Source organism: Vigna radiata, chromosome 2, assembly GCF_000741045.1.
Source record: "Vigna radiata var. radiata cultivar VC1973A chromosome 2, Vradiata_ver6, whole genome shotgun sequence".
Lineage (NCBI taxonomy): Eukaryota > Viridiplantae > Streptophyta > Magnoliopsida > Fabales > Fabaceae > Vigna > Vigna radiata.
Window position 1 is genome coordinate 5,128,972 of NC_028352.1, and position 27,122 is coordinate 5,156,093.

At 29.7% G+C, this 27,122-nt stretch overlaps 1 protein-coding gene across 1 annotated transcript; it reads right to left on the bottom strand.

Moving 5' to 3' along the window:
• Positions 1 to 8,396: 8,396 nt before the first annotated feature.
• LOC106755704 (protein SODIUM POTASSIUM ROOT DEFECTIVE 3-like) lies at positions 8,397 to 10,596 on the bottom strand. The gene is made up of 3 exons (XM_014637910.2): positions 9,669 to 10,596; positions 9,505 to 9,580; positions 8,397 to 9,328 (listed from the first exon to the last, which is right to left on the bottom strand). Exons 1-3 carry the CDS (start codon positions 10,116 to 10,118, stop codon positions 9,204 to 9,206), a joined length of 651 nt encoding a protein of 216 aa, XP_014493396.1. The 5' UTR covers positions 10,119 to 10,596; the 3' UTR covers positions 8,397 to 9,203.
• Between the last annotated feature and the right edge of the window lie 16,526 nt (positions 10,597 to 27,122).

Genomic DNA, 27,122 nt, shown 5'->3' on the forward strand with positions numbered 1-27,122 from the left:
TGTTTTGACACTTATCATCTTTGGAAACTTAGAATGATTGAAGTTTTCTTGATGAATGTTGAATGATTACATTTGAATTGATGTTTGGAATTGATGTTGTCTGGATAAATTGCTGTTTGGGATTGTTGATTTCTCATTTGCAGGTTTTGGGTTTAATAGAGAAGCAAATTGGCTTCAAAAAAGACTATCAAAATTATAGACGGCCTCCAGGCCGTCGCGCCGTCGCTAACACACTTTCGAACAGCGTTACCGAGGGCCTCATGGCCTTCGGTATTACCCACGGCCTTGTGGCCTTCGGTATTACCGAGGGCTTTCAGGCCCTCGGTAATACCGAGGGCCAAAAGGCCGTCGACAGGCCGTCGGTAAGGGGGGTTTACCGACGACTTTTGGTCCGTACCGAGGGCTTTTGTTCGTCGGTAAATCCCTTCTTTTTTGTAGTACTCAATATCAATTCGAAACAATTTTCTCCAATATTCATATATAAAAATGGACTGATTTTGAAAACTGCATCATAATATGTTCAGGCTATCATGACCTAAATTTTTGCTACGTCATAAAATGTGTAGACCTATTATACATACAAAACTATGTACGTCATAGCTCGTTTTTGTACGTCATAAAATATGATTTTTGTACTCACCCTAAAGGCAAGCAACAAATCACTTTTATCAACGATGTAGTTGGCATAAGTACAATGAGTGTCACTATTTTATTGATCGTATATTTAAAACATATCAATCATAAGCTGTCACATAAGCGGTTGTAAAAAATTATCAAAAAAAAGTTGTTAAAGATACATTTTCCTTGACATAAACAGTACCATGCATCCCAACATTTGAAGGGAATGTTCGTGGCCCATGGGGAAAGTTCTAAGGCCTATTAAAGTGCCGACAACAAGAATCCGAGTGAGTTCCACAAATCGCTTCAGCTCGGCGCTGGAGTTCGAAGAACCAACTCCCACATACAAAACGGGCTTTTGGGCCTCCAATACGAGTCTGACAATTTGTTCCAACTAGGCATCCCTGGGGAGTTTGGGCAGTCTGGTGGTGTACCTGGGAAGCTTATTGGGAAGGTCCCAATTAGGAACTGTAAGTTACTGTCGAACATCTTTGGGAACGCCGATCAGGACTAGGCCAGGACAACCAGAAATGGCGAAGAAGAACGACCCGCGAAATATCGTCGACATTGAGGATGAGGTAGTTGTGTTTGGTGATGGATCTGGAAACTTCGACGATGGGGGTTTCCTAGAAAGCATCGGTGCCAAATACGCCTCAGTCAAATTTCATTCCAAGCATTGTTCATCGTCTTCTTTCGCTCTCAAACCCACACACTCATCATCAACCTTTTTCTTCTTCACGCCATCAACCTGCAGAAGCTCCTTCGTCCCCATCTACAACCCTGCAAGTTAAACTTTTTATTATCAACTTTTAGAATCGGTTATGTGTAAAAGTGAATCGATTATGAATCGATTATGTATATTAAAGTGATATACAGAGATGGAATACAATAATACATTGAGAGCACATATGACTTTTTACTGCAAATCCCTCCTGATCTCTCCCCTGTCGCGGGTGACCGAAAATCTATCCATCCCACGAATCCATCTTCGTGATCCTTGTTTTTCCTCTCAAGCGAACACGAAATTTCCTGTATTTCTTTGCTCTCAAAACTGCATGAACAGTTAAATATGTTTATGTGAACACAACATTAATGATCAACATTGTTGTTCTTTAAGTAGAAAATGGATATATATAAAAATAAATAAAACAAGTATCTTTCACATAAAAAGTCTATTAGTTTCATTGTATTTTATTTTTCATTGTCAATTTTTTCAAAAGTCATTAGAAGCTTCTATGTTTCTATGATTAGGTTCTAAGTGAGTAAATTGATTGTGTAAAGCAAAAAAAAAAGGACATAAAGGAAAACTGAAACAATGAGATAGTTTCTTGATAACCTACTTTTCTTTTATTTGTATAGTTTTACTATATTAAATACTCTTAAATTTATTTTTTTAAAGTATTCATCTTAACCTGTTTTAGATAGGACTAAAACAAAAACTTTCTTGATTTTTCAAATCACAATATTAAAAATTAATTTTAAATTTAGAGAATAAAGGTAAACTTAAATTTAAGAGACTAAAGTAGGATTTGTTTATCTAATTCTAAATAAAGATGTAATAAAGCACATCAACGATATAAGGAAATAATTTAAACAATTTTCATTCTTGTAATAGCGGTAATCTCATTTACTTTTATATACTTACTTTAAAAATTTTAAGATAACAAGTAATTCAGATATTGACACGTGTATGTTAGGCCAATTTAACTTAAGAATTTTTTTTTAAAGAAACAAGAACTTAATTGAATTAAAAATATATATAAAGATCAAAAATAAAAACCTTATGCATAAAATACAAAACTAATAAGAAATATACTGAAGTATTCATCAAAATGTTTGTTTAGGAATGTTCAACTCTAATGTCTATGTTTGAATTCATCAACATACCTGCTAAATTTGGTGAGACGTGTTGCTACAGAGTTTGATGGAGTCATGCCGGTATTTTGATCGAATCGGCGCACTTCACCACCAACCAGACAATTTCAGACGCTTTTGCCACCGCCGGGAGAGGCCACGTACGTAATAGATTTCGGAATCAACCAAGGCCTTCTCATTGCCGGATCTCGACCCGGACATTCTCCTGGATCTCCAATAACTGAACATTCTTAAAGCTTCACCTTTTCTTTGGTCTTTGATCTTTGTTCATTTTTGGCTATGATTTCAGAAGGATTCTGCAAAAACGTTAAGGGTAAGCTATGGTGTGTTCTTAGAGTTGACAAGGTTGAGTTGAGAGAGATTTTAGCTGTGTGTGTGTGATCTTAAAGAGGATGACTGTCGGTAGGTGTATTTATAGTGAAGAGGATCGATGTGTGATGTACCAAGAAAATGAATCATAGAAAGAATGAAACTTCAAACGATGGTGTGTGAGAAGTGCTAGCTAGCTGTATGATGTGATTTTTTCTGTTTTTTCATGAAAGAAAAGGAGGGTTGAAAGCGCTTCTTGATCTAATTCAGTTTTATAAACACTCCATTCCTTAAATTTCAAAACAAATAATACCTGGAAAACATTGATAGAAAACATGTTTAATGAACTTGCGATGGAAATGTGTTTCGGTATGATGGGTATGTGATGTGATGATGGTGTTACGTGGTCCAACTTGATGCAGTCTTGTGGCATTGGATACCCTCTTGTACTGGAAAATAATATTTTAACATCATTTTTTGACACCATTTTGATACTGTACACGTGTCAAAATGTGGTTGAACGATTTCAAATTAAAAAAATAAACTTTGGTTTTTCTTTTCCAAATATACTCCTGTATCAACTTTTTTAATTTGAAATCGTCCAACCACATTTTGACACGTGTGCAGTGTCATGTCAAAAAATGGTGTTGTACAGCACAGGAATACGTTGGTGTATGAATTTCCATCACGAAATTAAAAATCTGATCGTTGAGAAAGAAACACTTTCCAGATCAAGCAGTGTTACATTGTTCAACCTTCTTCTTCTCAGACAGAGTACTTGTCTGTCTGCATGCACGTTTAGGGAAAAATGGTAGGGTGCACTGCACGTGGACGAGAGTACTCTACTAATTAATTCATAATCAATGTCCATCATACTGCCCTTTCATCATTTTCATCTAAAACACCATATATAAGATTGTATATTGATTATTAGAAAATGGTATAATTTCTTATATGATTGAATTCCAGTATGATTGATATTATAAGTATCAATGTAATTAGGATTGAATCTTGATATTAGATTTAAATCATTGTTAAAGAGCTAATACACGTGTTTGGGAGAATTTGTTATAGGTTGCGTAATTATTTGTAAGTATAAATAGAAATATTAAGTTAGTAGGCTCAAAATCTCCATAAGTAAAAAGAAAAAAAATAAAGATATGTCACTAACTGAATTGGATGATTGAGATTAAGAAAAGATATTACAAAGACTTGTCTCTCCAAAGAAGGTAACAAGTGGACATTGACAGGTGAATATTGGAAGGTTACTTAGAAAACAAATATTGAGATAGAGTATTTTGGAAGGGTAATATTGAATTATTTTGAGTTTAAGATGCTTTTGAGAGTAAAAATTATTTAGATTTGAATTATAAATAATTTGTAATTTTTTTATTTTAAAAAAATTGTAATTAGGTGAATTAGTGAACCAAACCGTATAATTCACTAATTCTTGGTGAGTCGGATTGAGTTCGAATTTTTCTGACTCGTTAATAAATGAGTTAGATTGGACTGATTTACTAAGTGACCAACCTTTGATAAGTCGAATCGAATCGGACTGTGTGGCCTGTTTTCTATTTATATTTTAGAAAAAGACATGTATATGATGTAAGAAAATAACTCTATAAGCATATCTTTTCAAATAAAAATAAATAAAGATAAAAAGAAATTGTTATGATGGTAGGATTAGCAATCTTCGATAATTGTTTGATATTGAACGTAATAAGAGAAAAGAATTAGCACTTTTCAATAATGGAATCATTAAACTTTCTCTCTCCAACTCCGATGCACAGCAAATCTTATTAAGACGGATTCATCGAAAAAAGCCAGAGTAATTTTAGTTAACTTTTATTTATAGAATGATTAGTTTAATTTTTTTAAAAGAAAAATATAAAAAATATAATTAAAAAGTTAAACAAAATTGACTAAAAAAACGTGACTTTTAAATATAAAGCACCTTCATCAACATTTTTTTTGTCGTATGGGTAGTTATCATCTGGGTTTGAAAAGTTTTTAAGAAAAACTTCTTTTAACAACACTTTTTTAATAATTTTTTGACAACGCATACGTGGCAGTTTGTGATTGGTCCGTTTTAAATATTTTTTAAACATAAATTCAAATAGACCAATAAAATGATGACACGTATCCCATTGTCAAAATATCATTATCCAAGTTTTTATTTAGCTTTACGGTGAAAGTCAATATGCTTCGGTTTGGTTGTAGAGTTGACCGTCCATTTAAAATAATTTCTTTATTAAGTATTCAAGTAATATTTTTTTTTGAAGAAATGATGAGTATTTGCTTCCTAGGGTGAAAATTATATTCCCACTAAATTTTTTTTATTTGTACATCAATTTTTCACTACAAAAGTCATTTTTCTTCCTTCTTCGTCACCAAACGCAAACCAAACTAACGCTTTCATCATCACTTCTTCTCTCTCTTTCTTTCTCCAACACAAAAAGTGTTGTTGCGTTGTCACTGCAAACATTCATTTTCTTCCCATTTCGAACATAGTTATAAAGTTTCAAGATATTGAAGAACCTAGAAACTCATTTATCATGTTTTTATTACATCAGTTTTGCTGCAACTTATTTAAGATAGGTTTAATACATCTTTTGGTCCCACTTTTTGTGGCTTTTGTTCAAAATCATCCCACCTTTGGAAAAAAATCACTTTGGTCCCATATTTTATTAAATGTTGTTCAAAATGGTTCTTATGGCAGACGGCGTTAAATTTTTAACAGTGAAGTTGCTAGCGTGGCAAAATTCTATCCACCTGTGCCCAATTTATATGACGTGGCTTTTTGAAAAATTTAAGGGTAATTAAAAACAAATTAGAAACCCAGGGCCTCTCTCCCACTTTCCTCCCCATTTCACTCAACGAAGAACAAGAGACCCAGGGCCTCTCTCCCACCTCTCCGCTGGCGAACCCTAAGACCACCATCTCCACCGCCTGTCTCCTCCGTGAGCAATCACCGTAAGGATCAACGCCAGTCACTACGCCAGACCCTTTCCCTATCTCCTCTTCATCTTGCGCAAGCATCTTCTTCAATTTCTCGACGGTCGCCGCCAACTAAACAGACCGCCACCGCCTCCATCGGAATTAGTTGTCGTGAAATGAGACGCAAGCATCTTCTTCAAGTTCTCCACCCCCTTTGTTCTGTTTCTATCCCTTGGTCCTACCGAAGCCGTCGTCAACGCCGGCGGAGGAACCATCTTCATCAAAATCGCTTTCTATCTCTAGATCTTCTTCATCGTCGCGGTCTAGTTTGTCATTGGGCTTTTAGCGTTTTCGGGAATCGTTGGTGAAGAAAGGGACATGGCTTTTCTTCTTTCGCGGCATGATTCAGATTCAAAGGGAACGAATTGGCGATAGAGTTTTTGAGAAGAGATTCGGGATAATAGGGTAGTGTGCGAGGGGTTTATTCTTTTCACGTTCATTAACTTGGCGGGTGTTGTTCTTTCTTGTTTGAGTTATACTGTTGTTGATGTTGGAAAATAAGGAAGAAAAGGGTTTAGTGGAAGATGAAGGAGGGGTTGAGTCTGCAGGTAGCCGTGACGTTGAGGGGGGTTGGGCTCTTCCCTATGTTCTTCCATGACTCGGGAAGGCGAAACAAACACTAACACTAAGGTATTGAATCTGGTTCTTGTTATTGGTTGGGTGTGAGTTTCTGCTTAGTGAATCCATTCTATTGTTGGTTGGGGGTGAAGAGAGGCATTAAAATCTATGGAAAATAGGAGAAGCAGTGGTGTTTAATGATTTAAGAATGGATTGACCGCAGAAGTGATTGTTGTAGCTTCACTAATGCAGGGTGTGTTCAGGGAAGGGGATGAAAGTGTGCAATGAAAGTGTAGAATGAAGAATGTGGAAGACTCAACACAGCACATACTCAAGCGAAAACGAGCATAAAAGGCAGCATAACACAGTGAACGTATATGTCACTTTTTTTTATTTTAATTATAAATGATTTCAGAAGCCACGTAAGTTTTTAATTTAATAGCTCATCAACGTTTTGCCATGTCAGCCTCTGCTCTGTTAAGATTTTAACGTCATCTGTTAAAAGGACGATTTTGAACAACATTTAATGAAATATGGGACCAAAGTGATTTTTTTCCAAATGTGGGACGATTTTGAACAAAAGCCACAAAAGGTGGGACCAAAAGATGTATTAAACTTTTAAGATATTGTTATTTAAGATATTGTTTTAACATGTCTATTTTTCATGGAAGTTTCTTGCGACGGTGGAGAATGGCCATTTGTTGCTGGTTAAAGACAATCCAACTTAGACACTAAATGTTACTGTCATGTCCTAACAAAAACAATTAATTAAAAAACATTATCTTAAAATTACATCACACGACTTTGCCATGAATACGGAAGTAATTGTTGTCAAGATTTTAAATATACAACACAACTTTTACGTCACAAATTATACAACTTACTTATTGCCATAAAATTGTTAAGATTTATTGATTTCACTGTAAAAATTTCTTTTGTCGAACCATTCTGCTATACACATAAATAGTTTTTTGGGTCTTGAAATTCAAACAAATTATTAGTATGTATGGTTAGATACACAATCTATGTAAAGCGATGGACATTTAAGAAAAAATTTTAAAATTGAAGTTGTTTACCCGTAAATTTTAAAATTTGATAATTGATTTAAAATTTTCAGATTAAGAATAAATCATTATGAGTCTGGACGACTTTTCAATTAAAGTTATCAATAGTTTTAACGATTTTTTCATAAAAATCTTAAAAAATAAAGTTGATTCGTAACTACTTTTTTGTAAATATGTTAAAGAAAATTTATTAGAAATAATAACTACTTTCCATCTATAGGATATCAGTAAGGAATTTTAATGGAATCCAAATCATCTTAATTAACTATTACGACTTTAGTTCAATGCATTTAAAAAAAAAAATTATCATGGGTCATTACTTCATTTAGGAAGAAGTCGCCAATGGACGATTTTATTCTGAGATTCGTGATAACTTACCCTTAATATCTAAATTTTAATTCAATTATTTCAATTACGGGATAAATTACCCTCTATTTGTTTTTTCAAATTTCAACATTAGTGTTCATAGGTAACAAATACTAGAAGAGTGTATGTAAAAGGAACCCTCCTTTTTTAAAAAAAAAATGTTGAGAATCAAGTATAATAAGTTACTGTGTTCGTCAGTTACACAGATTTTAGTAAAGCAAAATAAAATTTTAATACCATTTTTTGACACCATTTTGACACTGCACACGTGTCAAAATGTGGTTGGACGATTTCAAATTAAAAAACAACATTTGGTTTTTTTCTTCCAAACATATTCCTGTCTCAACTTTTTTAATTTGAAATCGTCTAATCACATTTTGACACGTGTACAGTGTCAAAATAGTGTCAAAAAATTGTGTCAAAATATCATTTTTCCTTTAGTAAAACAAATTGAAGCAAAGAAACAACACTAGGAGGAAAGTAAAACCAGCGATAAATGGAAATCTAGTGGCTTCTACAGGGTACCTTTTGTCTGATGAATTGGTTTGAGAAAGTAGATAAAGCAAAAGGAAGATAAAAACACGGGACTACGTCAAATTTGAGCAAGACTAGGCAACCATAAAAGTGGACTATGGTCTCATGATTAGGTTACTTGTAGGGAATGTATAATGTACAATGTTCACAAAAACAACTAAAGCAAACCGAACTCTTCAACAATGGGACCGCCGTCATGTCACATTAACCAACTCTAAGTTCCTTCAGAAGCTCAAAAAGAAAACCTTATAACCATTAGTTTTCCCAAGAGAATGCTTCCAAACAGACCAGCCTGGTCTTGAGTGCTCTCTGCTACCACTGTCTGGCATGCATTACCCTGTTACTTGTATCCCCAACAAAGTGCATTCCAAGTGCTTGGAGAAATGTATACCCATTATTGCTTTTCAAGTGCTTAGCCTCAAGGTTTCTCATAAGTCCTTCTCTCGTTATATACTGAATGAGCTTCTTCAGCTTCAAAATGGTTTGCAATCACACTTATTTTCAATTTCTTTATTTTCTACCAACACATATACTTACTTCGTTTTTATATACTAGTTAACCCCACCAGCACTAACAAGATAATGTGGGTCTTAGGCGCACGGCTACATTTTAAAGCTAATAATACACGTTACCCTTTTCTTCTTTCAAAAGTTTGCCAGGTCTGTGTTTTGATATAGGCTGCAGTGAGGAAGAGAAAACATTTGGTGGTGAAACACACCAGATGACCAATTAAGAATTGTCAGTTGTACCACTTCACTCACCACAAGAAGTAAACAACTAAGTGAAAAATGTTCATTTACAACACACTTTCGAGTGCTTCACAGGTTATCCAAATTCTAATCATACAAACACGCACACCACAAAGGTGTATCAGATTCAAGTCTAGAGAGATGGCCAAAGTTGTGCATTCTTCACCTTGGATACACTCGCCAGTACCCCCATTGGTGTCACGTCTCCGATTATCGTCACTTTCTTTGTCTCCATTTCTATGCTGAATGATGTCACTCCTACAAACCCATATAATATTCTCAACAAATCACCTTTCTTTCATGCAAGATTAGTTTATATAAATGATTATGGTAGCATTAGCATAAACATCAAACTTTAATGTTTACAAAGAACATAAAATTCAACTATACTGCTATGTAAACTCCAAAACTAAGTATGTATAAACCAGACTCACCTTCCATTTTTGAAATATGTTTTCTAATTTTCCCTTCGCAGGCCTTGCAGTGCAATGACACCCTCAAAACCACAACCTGATAAAGGTTTCAGAAAAAGTGGTAACTGGTAAGTATCATTTTGAGAAAAAAGAAACAAAGGTTGAAAAGAAAAGAAAAGAAAAACCTGGTCCTTGGAGCGAGCTGAAGAAGAGGAGCGAAGAGTAGGAGCATGGTTTCTTTTTATAACCATGGTCTTGTCTTCGACATCATGTCGAGAAGGAACCATTTGTGTGAATTTATTAGACTCTGATACCCACTCAACGAATGGCGCGTCAGCAAGGAGATATCTTCTGGATGAACGCTCAGCACTGGCATGAGTATATAGGTCATTAACATCAACAGAACTTTTTCTACGCGTGTCACTGTTAGCCTTATCAGCCGAGCTCTTTCTGTGCTTCTCCAAGTGAGGCTTAGGAGTTAAGGGCAATTGGGATGAACAAGGTACACAGAGTTGGCTTTTCCTTCCATCATGGTCGTAGCTTTTTGTTCTTCCACGCACCGTAGAACGATGGTGCATGCTAGAAGTTACAGCTGTGGAAGCTGAGGAAGAACATAGCAAATCAATTCCTTTCATGGTTATTTTCCTAGTAGTTAATTTCTTTGCTTGCAAATAGTTATATAAGCTTATAGACAAGAGAGAATAGAATGGAAGCAATGAATTTGGTGTGGTAGGTAGTAGCTGAAGTCAGAGCAGAGGCAAAGAGAGCAACATAAAAATCTTAACTAGGTAGGGGAAAAGGAAAATAATGAATTTGGTCCCACTAGGGTAATGATGGCTTAGACAGAAGATTAATCTAGATTATTACCATTTCCTTTTCTTAACCATCATTACAAATTATATAATAAGATAATAATAAAAGTGGGTTGATCTTTGTTGAGATATGATTACTACCACTAGTTGTGGAACTAAGAAAGTTTAGAGGGTGACGAGGACGTTGTATTATTGAAGCATCATTGTTCCACAGTGGGCTCCTTCTTTCGTTTTCTTTTAATTAGCCCTTTTCTCGTGCTTTTCGAACACTGGTAGTGGATGAATGGCTGCAAATCAGTCACATTGGTTGGTGCATTTTCTTCCCAATTATTAATGTCTGTCATATTACTACTTGTTGTCATTTAGCACTTAATCTCATTCAAATGGTTACGTGTGCTTTTCTTCAACTTTGGTGGGAATATCGTAATCGTGATAATCACATAGCTGTGACGAATAATGCATGTTGTGGCATTAAATCCAACTATGCTATGAATCACAACTTGAAACTGCCCCCAAAGTGTTTGTGTTTATGTTTGTGTTGCGTTTGGTCTCTGAAAGAAACAAAGTTCACTTCCGTGAAGAAGCATAACATTAATCTAAATTAAACCCTTTGTTAGGGTTTGAAATAAAAATGTTATCCGATTGAACTTTGATCACCACACAAATCTTGTGCAAGATTTTGGGGATTACTTGGGAAGAAAGGACAAATGATAGGTCAAAGGTCGGCTACTAGAAAGTTTCAAACAAATGCAAAGAAACAAGAAAAAAAAAAGGTTTGTGGAAAGTTGTGAATTCGACTCAAAATGACTTTAATTGGTAAACGCAAAATTATATAAAACAAGTAATCATTCGACAGTAAGTGTAACTAATTTGTAAAACTGTGTTTAATCATTCAACATTAAGTCTAACTAAAATTATATACTTTTTAAACTTGACAGACTGAAATGATTTTTTTAAAAATAAAACCGTAAGTTCCAAATTTCGTTAAATTAAATATAAAATATATAATAAAGTCTTAATTTATGAAAAACGTTTTTATGACTATTGGGATGATGCATGATGCTTCCTAGGAATTAGAAAGGTTTGCAAATTTTTTCTCTTTTTCCTCTACTCTTCGTGGCATCTTTTTCTTTTTATTTTCTACTTCTCTGAACATTAATTAAAAATAGTAGATGAATAGACTTCTTTTTCTCTCCTATGCTCTTCTTGTCATTTCCTTCACACACGGTCATTCAATTCAAGCGTCCTCTACCGTTCGATGCATCAATCTCTTTTACTGTTCCATCCGTAACAAACAGCAACACAATTTAGATTGATGAAGGTTTTGCAATGAAGGTTGTTGTGCGAAAATGATGAAGGGGGTGGACTGGTGGTGTCCTAGTTATGTGAAACTATGGAGGTTTTTGGTGAAGAAGATGAGTGTGGCAGCTTCACAGTGCTTTTCTGATTGGGGTTTTTGTAACACTTGATTGGGGGTTTTTGTAACATGCGCAAGACATGACAGTAACGAGGTGGGTGAATCAGTTGCACATAGTGGTCGAGCATCGGATGAAGGAAGGAAGGAAGTCAAGCTGAGAGTGTCAAGCCGAACGGCAAGTGTCAAGCCGAGAAGAGGGAAGGGGAATTTTTCACCGAACGACAGAGGAACTTTGCACGGAATGACAGAGGAATTTTTGAATCGAACCAGAAAGTGTCAAGCCGAGAAGAAGGAATGGGAATGTGTAGAGGAACACCTTGGAGGAAGGAGAAAAAGAAAACAAATATGTCCTACAATTATGAAAATCATGAAAGAGAAAATTTTGGACATTGCAAAAAGAACAAATGAGAGAGAAGAAAAAGATCAGATTTTATAGTCACTTCAGCTCGGAGTTAACTCGGTTTATGCCAATTTAATCGAGGGACTTAATTCATATAATTTTTACAACTTTAATGTATACACTTTTAAAACCGGATACTAAACTGAAAAAACTCACTTGATCAAGTAAACAATTAAGCCTTATTTTTATGCATATCTTATTGGGCTTTGGTTATTTAAGATAGTAGAAACCTACTAGAGTATAAATATCAATTTTACATAAAATCAAAGCTTATAAATCTCTTTAAACATGTCAATTTGACTCCATCATGTGATTTGGTTCTGATTGGCATGGATTGTCAGAAAAATTCACAGATCAAAAAGTCTTCCATCAAAAAAGTTCACAAGATCAAAATATTCATAAAAGTTTTGTGAATCAAGTTTAGTCCATGGAGTTTCTTTTTAAAAAAAATATTTATTTTGAATACAAGAAAAAAAAAATGTAATTAACTCTTAATTTTTTTGTAAATATAAGTACTTTAATTTTTCAAAAAACTATATATAAACATTTTAATCAAACTAACATAAACTTTATAAGGAGTTTCAATAAATTAGATTACTTGCTTATAAAGAAAAATTACGTAACATAGAATGTTAAAATCCTTAACTGACTAGATATATTTAATTTTTCTGGACTGGCTAAACATATTTTTAAAATATATAAAATGGTTATTTAATTTTTGTTCTAAAAATACTCATTTAAATCCAACTCAAAACTAAATATTACATCTCAATTTGAAAATTTAAAATAATGAAATTATGAATAATAAATATATGTTCTTTTATTACATGTTTTTTTTGTAATGTATGACTTAAATTTATACTTAAATTTTATTATTTATTTATTTTTCTTTAATAAACTTTACTATATATATATATATATATATATATATATATATATATATATATATATATATATATATATATATATATATATAGTAAGTATGAAAAAAAAACTTTAGTTGAGAAGTTTATTAAAATTAAGCAAATATTCTCTATCCTCGTGTTTAAAATTTATCACAATATACTGTTCATTAAATATTATAAGTTTTTCTTTAAAAAATTGATAAAAATAATAAAATTATACTCAACTATATTTAAATTATACATTATATATTTTATTTAATAAGATATGATATAAAAATATTGATTTAAATATAATAAAATTATAACATATTAACTATATATATTGATTTTATATATACACATAAATTGTATTATTTTTAAAAATTAATTAAAGTCTTATGGTCAAATTCATTTAATCTTGACTCTAACCTATTCGAAAATAGATTTTGAAAGTGAGATTATTTTTGTTCTCACTTAAAATAAACCTCCTAAAATGAATTTTTTTAATAGTAAGTTAAGATTGATCCGTAGATGAAGTTAACACATCGACTTACCACTTAAACAAAATATTTTACCTAGATATGTATGTGACCCAAATGAATTTCAATAATTGATACTTTTGTTTATATTGTTAAAAAAATATATTGGGTTTATATATTATGTGGGCCTCTGTTCCGTTGAAAGGATTAGTTAACGGTTTGAGACTTTTCTAATATTTAAATTTCTCCCATTCAATGATCAAGGTTGCCACCTGTGAAACACCTGTATTGACAAAACAAGACCCAAAACAATTAATAACATACTTTTCAAACACTTACAAACTAAAGAATGTTCAACTAAGTTATGTGAAACCTTGGGCCCAGGCCCAGGCCCATTTCCTTCCCTTTCTCTTCTCTCTCTCCTCTCAAAAAATGAAAAATACTTTGCATGTGTTCTCTCCTTCCCTCTAACTCTCTCTTATTTCTTTAATTATAATTCCTATTTTCATATCTTTCTCAAGATTATAGCCTGTAGATAGGGAACATATTCATTCAATTGGAATTTTAAAATAAAAATAAAAATAAGTTAATTGATGTTTTCGTTTTTTATATTCACAGTCTCTCTTAGTTTTACCAATTCAGAATCTTAATTCTGCTAACTAGTTTTTTGAATTATTTTTAATTATTGTTTTACTTGTTCTTAGAATTAAAAGTTTGCATGTGTTTTTATTATTAAATTTCTAATTGTTTAACCCCTTTTTAGGATACAAGAATCTAATAAGTATTGAAGTCTATATATATATTTAAACATTCTTGCTTAAGTAAAAAAGAGATATAATTTATTCATGAGTTAAATATGTTTTTAGTCTCTAAACTTTGAAGCGATTTTAGTTTTAGTCCATTTTCAAACTATGGTATAATTTAGTCCTCCAACTTTAGAGAACTCTGGTTTTAGTCTTTTTTACCAATTTTTTTTAACTTTATTTGTTATTTCAAGCACGTTTTTTAGTTAACATTGAAGCAAAAATGTGTCAGTGTAAACAATCCAAATGCTATAATGAAACGTGTTTGAAACAACAAATAAAGTTAAAAAAAATTGGTAAAAAAGACTAAAACCAGAGTTTTCTAAAATTGAAGGATTAAATTGTATCATTGTTTGAAAATGGACTAAAACTAAAATCGTCCCAAAATATAGGGACTAAAAACATATTTAACCCTTTATTCATTTTACGATTTTTAAAAGAAATTAACACTTTTATTATGAATTTTTATGCATATTACGTTTATATATATATATATATATATATATATATATATATATATATATATATATATATATATATATATATTATGGTAATATATGTAAATTCACACATACATAATATGTTGTTTATTTAAATGATGTATTTTGTTGAATTAGTATAAGGTATGCTTTTCATAAAATTATATCGGTTTGGGTTTAATATGATAAAACATATTTGTGGTGTACGTACTGTTCATTTGTGCTTATATTCATTGTAAAATTTTAAATGCATAAAAATAAATGAGAAATTATTTGTTTAATATGACATAGATAATTTTGGAGGATATCCTAATATAAAATAAGAATTAATTTTATACTTTTATATTTATATTTTTTATTCATTTGGCTTTTATACCTTTTTGTCTATTTTTTTTGAAAAAAATAATCAATTAAGTTTTTCTTTTTGTAAAAACAATTTAATACCACAATTTGGAACTGTTATATGCCAAAAATATTACTCTGACATGTTAAAATGTAATTATTATTTTTACGTAAAATATGTCACGTGTCAAAATCAAAGAAATTCTAAATCATTCAATTTTTGACACGTGAAAAACTTAAATTTTAGATAACACGTATATAACAAAAATGAATATGTTAAGTGTTTTTTCAAAAATAAGAACTTAAGTAAAAAATAAATACAAAAATAAAAAACGAATTAACATATAAGTATAGACATCAAATTATTACTAATGAGACTTATAAATAGAGCTGTCAAAAGGTTCGGCTCGATCCGGTCCGGTTTATCACGAGTTGATCACTTTGTGAGCCAATCCAACTCGGCTCATTTATTAGCGAGTCAGAAAAATTCAAGCCCAACTCGACCTACCACGGGTTGGTAGGTAAACGGGTTGATTCACTGCCTCACTTAATTACAATTTTTTTAAAATAAAAAAATTACAAATTTTCTATAATTCAAATCTAAACAAATTTCACTCTAAATTTCACTCCCAACATGGATGTTTAATTAATTTTGAAAATATGGAACTTAAATAATTTTTTCAGCAAAAATAATAATAAATATTTTTTTATAAAATTAAAATTAAATTTTAACAAAATAAAATTAGGTAAGCGGGTTGGTGAGCCAACCCGACCCACCACGGGTTCAACTCGAATGAATCGTGTTTAAACCCATTTTGACAGCTCTACTTATAAATAATTTAGTGATGATTTGATTTAAATTTAAATAAGTTGTCCCATTAAATGATTATTTGATTCCATGATGTTATTGTTGTATTGGAGTTAATGCATGAATGGGAAATAATGCAAGCTTTGGTAAGAAATATTAGAGTGATTAAATTGTATTCTAGAAGAGATTTTTGACTGGCTGATATTCCTTTGGAGGTTTAAGTTGTAACTAGGTTAGGCGAAATGTAGGGAAGGAGGAAAATGTATAGTGAGAAATAGCATTCTAGAATGGGAAAATCAATATCCCTATGTTGGCGTGCAACATTTTGTTCTCTTCTGTTTCCATATATTTTCATCGAATTTATCATTCAACACGTCTTAGGTTTCCAATTCGGAGTGCCTGGTTTTCTTGGTTCCAAGGTTTTCTGTCTATTTAATAATTTCCTTTCAAGACACTTATGTTATGGACATCATTGCTGTGTTCTGGATCCTCGATAATGAGTTGGAACTATTGCAAACAGTTGTGCTTTTGATCTTCGGTAATTCCAAGGCATGGAGTTCAATTATAAATACTTTCACAACCATCCAACACTCAAGTCAAATGACATAAATGAGATTTAACAATAATCATTATGATTCTATCATTCTGGTTGAGCTCAAAGCTGTAGCTTAATTTCATGAACTCTCGTCTCTTAAACCTAATTCATGGGATTCGATTTGGTTATGGGTGGTCCACTACAATTTTAATAATAAAAAAACAAATTATAATTTTTTAATTAAAAATAAATAAATTTTAAAGACCAAATAAACAATAAAATATAACAGATTCAATTAAAATTTTCAAATTATCATAAATTCAAAACTTAATTAAATCTAGCAAAACAACATTATACAAATTTCATTTTAAAATTTTAAGCTTGACCATCGATTATATCAGTCTTCTAACAATTCCATAATTTATTCTTCTTATAAAAAATTAAAATTTTCTAATTTATTGTGATATCTCTTAAAAAAAATCAATTTTCAAAATCTCTACTGTTTCGATAGATATTTGTGGGACCGAAAAGACTAACTTCGATGACGTGATTATGCTTCCTTCCGATGCGAGATCTTTAAATATCTTTACTGTTCGTTCTTCAAACCGTCCTATGATAGTACTCATTCAGGTATGAGAGTATGAGTGTGAGAATATGAGCGTACCTTGTTTGGAGCCCTTAGTTCTTTATTTATAGGCTCTGAATTGATATAAGATCAATGGAACAGAATAAAATATAAACAAATTTACCTGATATATCTCTATTGAGATATTATTTGATACGTGATATATGATAATGTTCATTTATTCGCATTTGCGACATGATGGGTCTCGAACCCAATAAAGTTATATCAATTTGATAATTCAGCCCATTTAATTGGTAAGCTAGACCGCTCGGTTTAGCCGGCCGTGACGTTGATGTGTCTGGCCGTCAGACCGAGCGTCAGAGATATACTACCGTACACCTACTATACCACAAAACATACTTGACATTAAAAATTATCCCCAACAATTCTATCAAGGACAACCTTTTCAAACATAGTTAAGAAATTCAAATTTTATAAATATGAATAAACTTGTTTGTAAAGAAATATGCCATAAATAGTCCTATGAGAGTTAGACTGAACAAGTTTTTTTTTTAAAAAAAAAAGAAAAAAAAAATCACATACATCTGCAGAATTTTAATTTTTATATTTTGGAGATTTCAGAGTTGGCTCTACAGCCAGTCTGTCGATAATATTAACATTTAAAAATACGCATCACAATTTTGGGTTATACCGTTTGAATTGTATAAATATAAATAATATATTTATTTAAATTATTAACACTTATTAAATAAAGTTTAATCATAAACTATAGTAAAACAATTTCACAAATATAAATAAAAATTTCTTAATTTATTTTATCAAATATATTAAATAAGAAATTAAAAATTATAAAATAGTCACATAATGAAATATATTTAAAAAATATATTGCCAATTCGCTAACTTGCTTTAAACCACACTGCCTTGTTTTGTCGTTTTCCCATATGAATTTCAAATTTAAAAATTCAAAAGATAAACCTGCTATTACTTAAACCAAAAATCTATTCCTTTATTTATACTTTTATTAATTAAAAATTAAACCTCATAAAATTATAAATTTAAAAATTAACAAGAAAAAAAAATATTATTTCCCTTCTAGAGACATAAGCTTTCACTAGGACGAATAAAAAAACAGTCATAAGCTGAAAATTAAACTTTGAGTCAGCTTTAAACATTAACAGTTGGAATTCATGCATATTGAACTGCAAAATATTGTATTTTTCGAAACATTTTGAATTGAACAACTACATGAAATCCGGCTAAAAGTTTGGCTGAATTTACCAAACATCCCTTTCGTTTTTACTTTTTTTTAGAATTTCTTATTCTTCTTCCATTGATTCTTAATTATTTAATGTTTACGGTAAAACATGTTTACCTATTCTTAAATACAAGGAATATTTGTTCCTCCATGAAATTTGTATTTTGTAATATATATTTGTGGTTCAACTCACTTGTCTTATATATTTTTGTATTATCTTGAAAGTTTTATATTAAATAGAATTAGAATTATAAGTATGAGTTTAAGTCTCACATTTAATAGAAATGAGAAAATAAAACATTATATAAAGATGAAATATTGATTGACACATTACTTTAAAATTTTAAGTAAAAAGTAATGTCGGTTAATTCCTTAATGATTAGACTTATGTTTTATTAGTATTGTATCCTCTCAAATAGGTCAATTTTTAAATTATGTAGATTTTATTTTATTAAAAATTATTACAGAAAGATTTATGTTTATTAGATATATTATTTTATTTATTATTATATTTTTTATTAATGTCTAGTTACACACATAGACATATATAGTTTAAGGTGATGAAATGTATTATATATGTGAATGGAACCCTAACTTATAAATTCATAAATAAACTGATTTTATAAAATTAAATTATATTTAAATTTCAGTCTCTTAATTCATTTTCTACTCTATTCTACACATTTCACTGTCTTATGACCGTATCCTGTTTCGTCTTTTCATTTACGTCTTTATCATCTTAATTTTTTTAATTTATATTGCAGTATTAATCTATGATGAGTGCACATGGGTTGGGTTTGTTGTTTCTTTGATGAAGTCATAGGAACCATAATTATGAGCATATGCTATTTTAATTTGGATGTGTTTCCCTGTCGTTCTGTTTTTTCTTCCACGCTTTAAGCAAAAAAGCATTAAAGACAACGAGATACGATGTCATCGTTTTATATAAGAATTAATACAGTTTTGCAGTCAAATTCGTATCCATTTTTTTAATGTTAATTGCCCACGTATGGTTCTTTCTTTCACTTAATTTATTCCAATAAACTTGGTAATATATTTTACCCCCGGCTTATTTGGTGTAGGCTCGGAAATTCTTTGAAGAAACGTGGGTTTATTCAAATAATGATATAATATACGGTTAAATATGATTTTAGTCCCTTAACTTTTAATGAAAATTGGAATTAGTCTTCTCTACAACTTTGGCCTAATTTAGTCTAACAAATTTAGAAATGTATGAATTTAGTCATTTTAATTAAATTTTGTTAATTTTATTTGATATTTCAAATACGTTTCTCATATGACATTGAAGCAAATATGTGTCAAACAGTATAGAAAACTCTAATACTATTATGAAATGTGCTTGAAACATCAAATAAACCTAACAAAATTTCGTTAAATTGACTAAATTCATACATTGTTAAAGTTGGGGGACTAAATTAGACAAAAATTTTGAAGAGAAACTAATTCCAATTTTCACTGAAAGTTAAGGGACCAAAAACATATTTAACCCTATAATATATTTAGAGATTCTAATCAAATTTAAAAAAAAAAAAGAAATAAATTACATCAAGAAAGTCAAACACATCACTAATTAGGAATCCAATATGTAGTTCTTTTGTTTCAGGTTAGGTCTACGGGAATATTAGGAACCTTTTATTCTGTTCCCATTATTCAACAAAAATCGGCTGGAAACTATAATTTCATTAAAAAGTTATTAGAAAACCGAATTATATAAATTTATTTTTAAAGTATAAGAACAAAAATATATTAAAATTTAAAATATGAATAGATTTTAATTTTATGTTCTAGTTCAAAAATTAAAAACATATTTATTTATTTTTACTAATTGTGGTATAAATTTTTAATACTATATTATTTCACTAATTTGCACATTCATCGATTGTGTGTATAAATTGGTAATACTATATCATTTGGCTAATTTACACATTCACCTTCTAATTCGTTGACTAATCAAAGTTAAGTATTATTATAGATAAGTCTTGAAATTGATCCCATATCACTCTTTTTCCTGTGCTATACGATCTTATCGCGTATTGATTAATTACACGTATTTCTTTGATAATGAGATTCCAATTTATCCCTTGCATTGTTAAGTCAACACTTATCTATAAATAAGGATACCATACTTCAACCAATTAATACATAAAACATTTTTACTAATAAAAGATACATTGAAAATATTAATAACTTTTTTTTTTAAGAAAAATATATATATGTATATATATATATATATATATATATATATATATATATATATATATATATCAATTATCTAGTGTGTGTAAACTAATAAAGCATGCATGTTAATTACGTGACGTGCGATTTATAATATTGCTAATATATTACATGTGAATGGCATGCTAAAATTTAATTAAAACAATTAAAATATACTAAATTCAATATTTTGAAAATTAATATCATAAAAAATCTGATAAAAATATAAGAAAGAAACATATTTGTAACGGTTTATATAAATTTAAAAGATTTAGAAGTATTAGCAAGCGTTACATAGCAAAATTGAATTTGTAACATGAGCATTGAAGTGTAAAATATTAATTTGTATGAGCTGTTTAAGTATAAAATATCATATAAATTACAGTTGTATGGTTTAAAATTGTCATGGAAATTGATTTTCTCTATTTCTTTCTTATAGCATATGGATTCTTATTTTTATGTGGGTTAAATATGTTTTTAGTCCCTATGCTTTGAGGCGATTTTGGTTTTAGTCCATTTTCAAACTATGTTACAATTTAGTCTTTCAACTTTAGAAAACTCTGGTTTTAGTCCTTTTGATCAATTTTTTTTAATTTTATTTGTTGTTTCAAGCACGTTTTATTATAGCATTTGGATTGTTTATACTATTTGACACATTTTTACTTCAATACTAACTGAGAAACGCGTTTGAAACAACAAATAAAGTTTAAAAAATTTGGTAAAAATGACTAAAACAATTTGAAGGACAAAATTGTACCATAGTTTGAAAATGGACTAAAACCGAAATCGCCTCAAATATAGGGACTAAAAACATATTTAACTCTTTTTATTTTCTATCAAATTATCATTTTTAAAAATGAAATATTATTAATTAATGTTGGGTATTTATTAAACTGTACGAATATTTAACAAACGTTGACAAATAAAAGCTAATACACTTATTTCTAAAACTGTTGTATGTATTCAATAAATGAAAGAATTAAAAGTGTTTTTGTTTTCTCTGTTTGGTTTGTAAACTTGTTCGATGTATTCAATAAAGGAAAGAATAAAAAGTGTTTTTCTTTTTCTTTTTGGCAAAGAAGGTCGAAAGTCAAAGACCAAACAGAGCCTAAGAATTAAATTCCTCTATTTGGGTGAAAAAAGTTGAGAACTGTGAATGTATTTAGTTGCCGTCCAGAACGAAGAAAAAAACGCAAAAAAGTTGAGTTGTTGACTAGCCATGATGCACCTGCACGCGTTATTCCTTAGACCATTATAATGAGTACAGTTCCAAAATATGCTCATATTTTCAAGTTAAGATTTCATTTCACTAACTTTAATTTTATTAACAAAGGATTAATTAACAAAACTAAATTTAATTAAATTTCAAAGTATTTGATAAATTTAAGTGTTTCTAATTGAGTTACTGTTTCAATTTTTTTTGGTTTATTTCACATTTAAAATTTAACATTTTTTAATTAACTTTTTGTTATTTAATATATTAATTAGTCAATCACATACTTATTATATTGTCTCTTCATCTTATCTATCTATCTATCTATATATATATATTAAAAAATATAAATATTAAATGCTATAATAGTTTATTTCTATTATATATAATAGTATCGTATTATTTAATAGTTGAGATCAAATAACATTTAAATATTTTTTCTTTTTTTCAAGAATAAATATGTAAGAAAAAAAATCTTAAAATGAAAAATAAATAATATTTTAGATATATGGTAATTAATTTTATAAATGATGTTTCGAAATTAAAACATGTATAGTGTAATTGATTGGGGGCTTCTTAATCGTCCGGTCAATATTTCTAACAAAGTGATAAAAGATCGTTTTCAATTTCAAATTTCTATGAATCCACTTTTCAAATAAGTCGATTAGTGATTCAATGTTAAATATTAGCATTATAAATCTAACATATTTATAAATAAAACACACTTAGTAACTTATGGACATATTTGAACCTTAATTAGGTTAATTTTGATTAAAAGTTTACTTTAAAACCTATACATATAAAGATAAAATGATATATATGATTGTATTTATTATAAATTTAAAATTTTATTGTGATGATATAACTGACTTGAACATTGAAATTTGCTGAAAGTTTTGAAGCAAAATAATTTTATTACATATACTTAAAATGACATTAAAAAATTGAAAAAAAAATGTATGAATGAATATTAATCGTGATTATCAATCCTAACCTTACTATTTTGACATTTTTTTTCATCAACTCCGTCAAAATTAACCTATCATACGCTCTACCTATCACTCACAGTTTTATAATAACTTATTTTAATAATGTTTCAAAACTAAAAACAGTATTTAGAAAAAAAAAAATCAAAGATACCCTAATTCATTCAAAGTATTCCGTTTGCAGCAAGAATCCACGAATGAAGTTTTTTAAAGGGAAAATGATATTTTAACACAATTTTGACACTGTACACGTATTAAGATGTGGTTGGGCGATTTCAAATTTTTTAAAAATAAATTAGTTTTTCTCTTTCAAATATACTCTTGTCTAAAGCTTTTTAATTTGAAATCGTCAAACTATATTTTAAAACGTCTGTGCAGTATCAAAAAATATATTAAAATATATATTTTTTTTTGGTTTAATACCTATTTTGGTCCCTCTTTTGGGAGGGTTTGTTCAAAGTGGTCCCTCCTTTTTTCAAAAGTTCAATTAAGTCCTACTGTTCAGGTCCTTTTTGCTAACGGCGTTAAACGGCACAGCTGATAGGTGGCTAATATTTGCTGAGGTATAACGTTTTTCTGTGCTGGCACTGTTGTGTGTTTTAAAAAAAATAATTAATTGTGACGTGGAATTTAATAAAATTAAGTTTAAATTAAAAATTGAATTTGTAGTTAATTAGGAAGTAATTAATTAAAAATCCCATTAAGATTGTTTCTTAAAATCTAAAATGGAAAAAAATCCCCAATCTTCTAAGAACCCTAGAACCACAAACCTGGGGAAGAAAAAAAATCCCCAATCTGAATCTGAACCCTAAAACCATTAAAACGTAGAACTGGTTTGAATCTATCACCCATTTTTTCAGCATCATTTCGAATCCAATGTAATAACCATCAATTTCTCAGATTACGAACCACGAACCCAAGTTAGGGCATCTATGGTTTTGGAATTACATGGAAAGGTGCGTGATGTAAGGCCATGTCTGCAACGGTTATTCTCCTTGCTTCCAAGATCAAAGCATTCAAATGCTATAGCAGCTGCTTTGTCGTTGCTCCAATCTGAACCATCTTCACCAAACTCAAGCCTTCATGCTTACCAGAGCTCTCGAGAAAGACCCACCATCTTCCTCTACAACAACCTCATCTCTGCTCTATCTTCACACAATCCCACTCTTGCCATTTCTCTCTTCAACGCCATTCGCCTCCATGGCTTGCGACCCAACTCTTACTCTTTTCCTTTTGCTCTGAAGGCCGTTGCTTCTTCACCTTCCCTCTGTCTCGGTCGCCAGATTCATTCTCAAGCCATTCTTTCCGGCTTCGCCACCCATCCCACTGTCTCACCTCCCTAACTTGGGAACAATAACTATCAATTTCTCAGTTTGCAAATCAAGAACCCTAACCTCACCCCAATTACCACTTCTGACCCTAAATACCCCCTAAATCGTTTTTTTATTTTACTCTAATTAATTTAAAATACACGTCACAATTATATATATTTATTAAAACAAATAAAAATGCCACATAATCAGACATTAGACACCTGACACGTCTGCCGTTACTGAATTTAACGCCGTTAGCCAAAAGGATCACTTTGAACAGTTTTTGCAAAAGATAGGACTTAAGTGAACTTTTGAAAAAAGAAGAGACCACTTTGAACAAACCCTTCCAAAAGAGGGACCAAAATAGGTATTAAACCTATTTTTTTTAAAGCCCAGTATTCAGCAAACTATCTAGGTTGGTCAGAGGAGAAGTTTTCTCCAACTATAGTCCCTATCACATTTTAACTGAAAATAATTATTTTATATTTAAAACAATAAATTAAAAACGTACCAGTAATTTAATCACAGCAGAGAAATACTATATTATTGTTTGAGTACAGAAGACGAAGTCATCAAACAGCTTTATTTCTGACCGCTGTGTATTTATTTAGTGCAACTGTTCTCTCTGACCTCTACGCCCCTTGACTTCAACTTCTTTTTTTACTCTCTTAATTTCTTTAATCTAAGATTAATTTTTAATCAAGATAATTTCAAGTTTAAGTATATTCGAATCAAGAATCATTCTATTTCTGCAACCATTGATACAGTCAACTGCTTCAAATAAGAGATGATTCAGTCAAATTTTACATAAGAGATGCATTCTTAATGTTGCTCTCTTCATGTGAATTTTAAAGCGTTGTTCAAAAATAAATTAACTGATATTTTTTATTTTTTTATTTTATTTTTAACAGAGCATTAATTACTTTATTCTTAAATTTATCTTCAAATGAATCATATATATATATATATATATATATATTTTTTTTTTTTTTTTTCAACGTATAAAAATAATATATATTTATTATTCTTGTTAATTTAAGTAAAAATTAAATTGCGACCTTTTCTTGGACAGATATGGTAGTACCTTTTTGGGTGTTCAGTTGGGCATCAATCTCATGCCAGCCATTCTCATTGATTACTCATACTCGAGTTAAAAAAATTGGTGGGAACGATTAATATTTTGTCGTTTATTTTGTTAAAAATATTGAAGAATTATGGTTACAGTGACATTTTATAAAAATTTAAGCAACAAAAAATTGTCTAAAAGTAACAAATTAAAAATAAGAATTATGGAGGCTAGCATATATTCATCTAATCATATAGATTTTCATATGCAACCCATCCAGAGAAAAATAAATTTAATATTTAAGGAAAAGAAAACTTACTCTAAAGTGACTAAAAGTGTTATTTTAAATAGCATAATAAAACGCTAGAAGCTTCTGTGCGAATTTATTCCAAACACTGTTAATTAAATTATTAAAGATGAAAAATATTTTAGAGTAAAAAAACAAATTTTAGATTTCATGTTTTATTAAAGACGAAAACAAATTTAAAAATATTTTAGAGTAAAAAAACCTATTTAAGCCTAACATAATCTAAATTTTTTAATTAATCGACATTTTAGTATTAAAGGCCTATATTGATTGGCCTTTTTGAGATCTGTGAAATATTTAAATTTCTATCTTAATGTTTTATTTATAAATACTATGATCTTACAATATTTAATTACACTTAGTAAAATTTACTTTTAATAAATGTCACCTACTCCGTTCTAGCCGTTGAGATTTAAGATTGTTACGCGTCATTAAGAACCATTTAGTAAATATTTAATTTTACATTCATTATATTAAATTGATAATTTTTTTAAACTTATAAAACAACGATTAAAAAAATATATTGAGATTTAATTACAATTTCCTAATTTTATAATAGTTTTCATTATGCTTTTTTGTCTTATTTGAATTGAATAGGGCAATTGGTTTTTCATCATAAAAATATAAAGAACAGAGAAAAAGAACGCGTGAAAAGGGATAGCAAAAAAAGAAGAGAAAGAAAAATTAAAGCAAAGAGATATTTCTTTCAAGGAAAAACTTCTTTTAACAACACTCTTTTAACAATTTTTGACAACGCATACGTGACAGGTGGTTGTGATTGATCTGTTTTAAATAATTTTTAAACATAAATTCAAATAGACCAATAAAATAATAACACGTATCCCGTTATAAAAAAAATTGTGAAAAAGTATTGTCAAAATATCACTATCCTTTCTTTTAATAGAAGATTCGTCCATCCATGTTATTCTTTTCTAAGCTCACATTTCAAACGTTGATTTATATGATGGGTATTTATAAATTGTTCGGAATGTGGAATTATAGAAAGAAATTATATTATATTAGTTAAATGTATTTTAATTTCAAAAGAAGTAATTTATCTTATTTACAATACAATAAAAAAACATTTAAATTTTTTCAAAATAAATTACTACACTTTTTACAAGAAAAATTCTTAAATCTCAAAAGAAAAAAAAAATCATTAAAATATCAATTTTAATATGCAAGATAACATCTCATGTTAATAATATAAAATTAATAAAATAAAGGGTTAAATATGTTTTTAGTTTTTGGGACGATTTTGGTTTTAGTCTCTCTTTCAAACTAGGTACAATTTAGTCTTTCAACTTTAGAAAACTCTGGTTTTAGTCCTTTTTACCAAATTTTGTTAACTTTATTTGTTGTTTCAAACACGTTTCATTATAGCATTTGGATTGCTTACACTGTTTGACACTTTTGCTTCAATGTTAACTGCGAAACATTTGGATTTTTTACACTGTTTGACACATTTTTGCTTCAATGTTAACTGAGAAACGCGTAAAATTTGGTAAAAAGGATTAAAACCAGAGTTTTATGACTAAATTGTACCTTAGTTTGAAAAAGAGATTAAAACTAAAATCGCCCCAAAATATACGGACTAAAAACATATTTAACCCTAAAATAAAACATCTCATTACAATATTCAAAACAAATAATTTATTATTTAGAAATTTGTTATTACAATTATTCCAAAATATAATTGTAGAAAAAAAATATATAA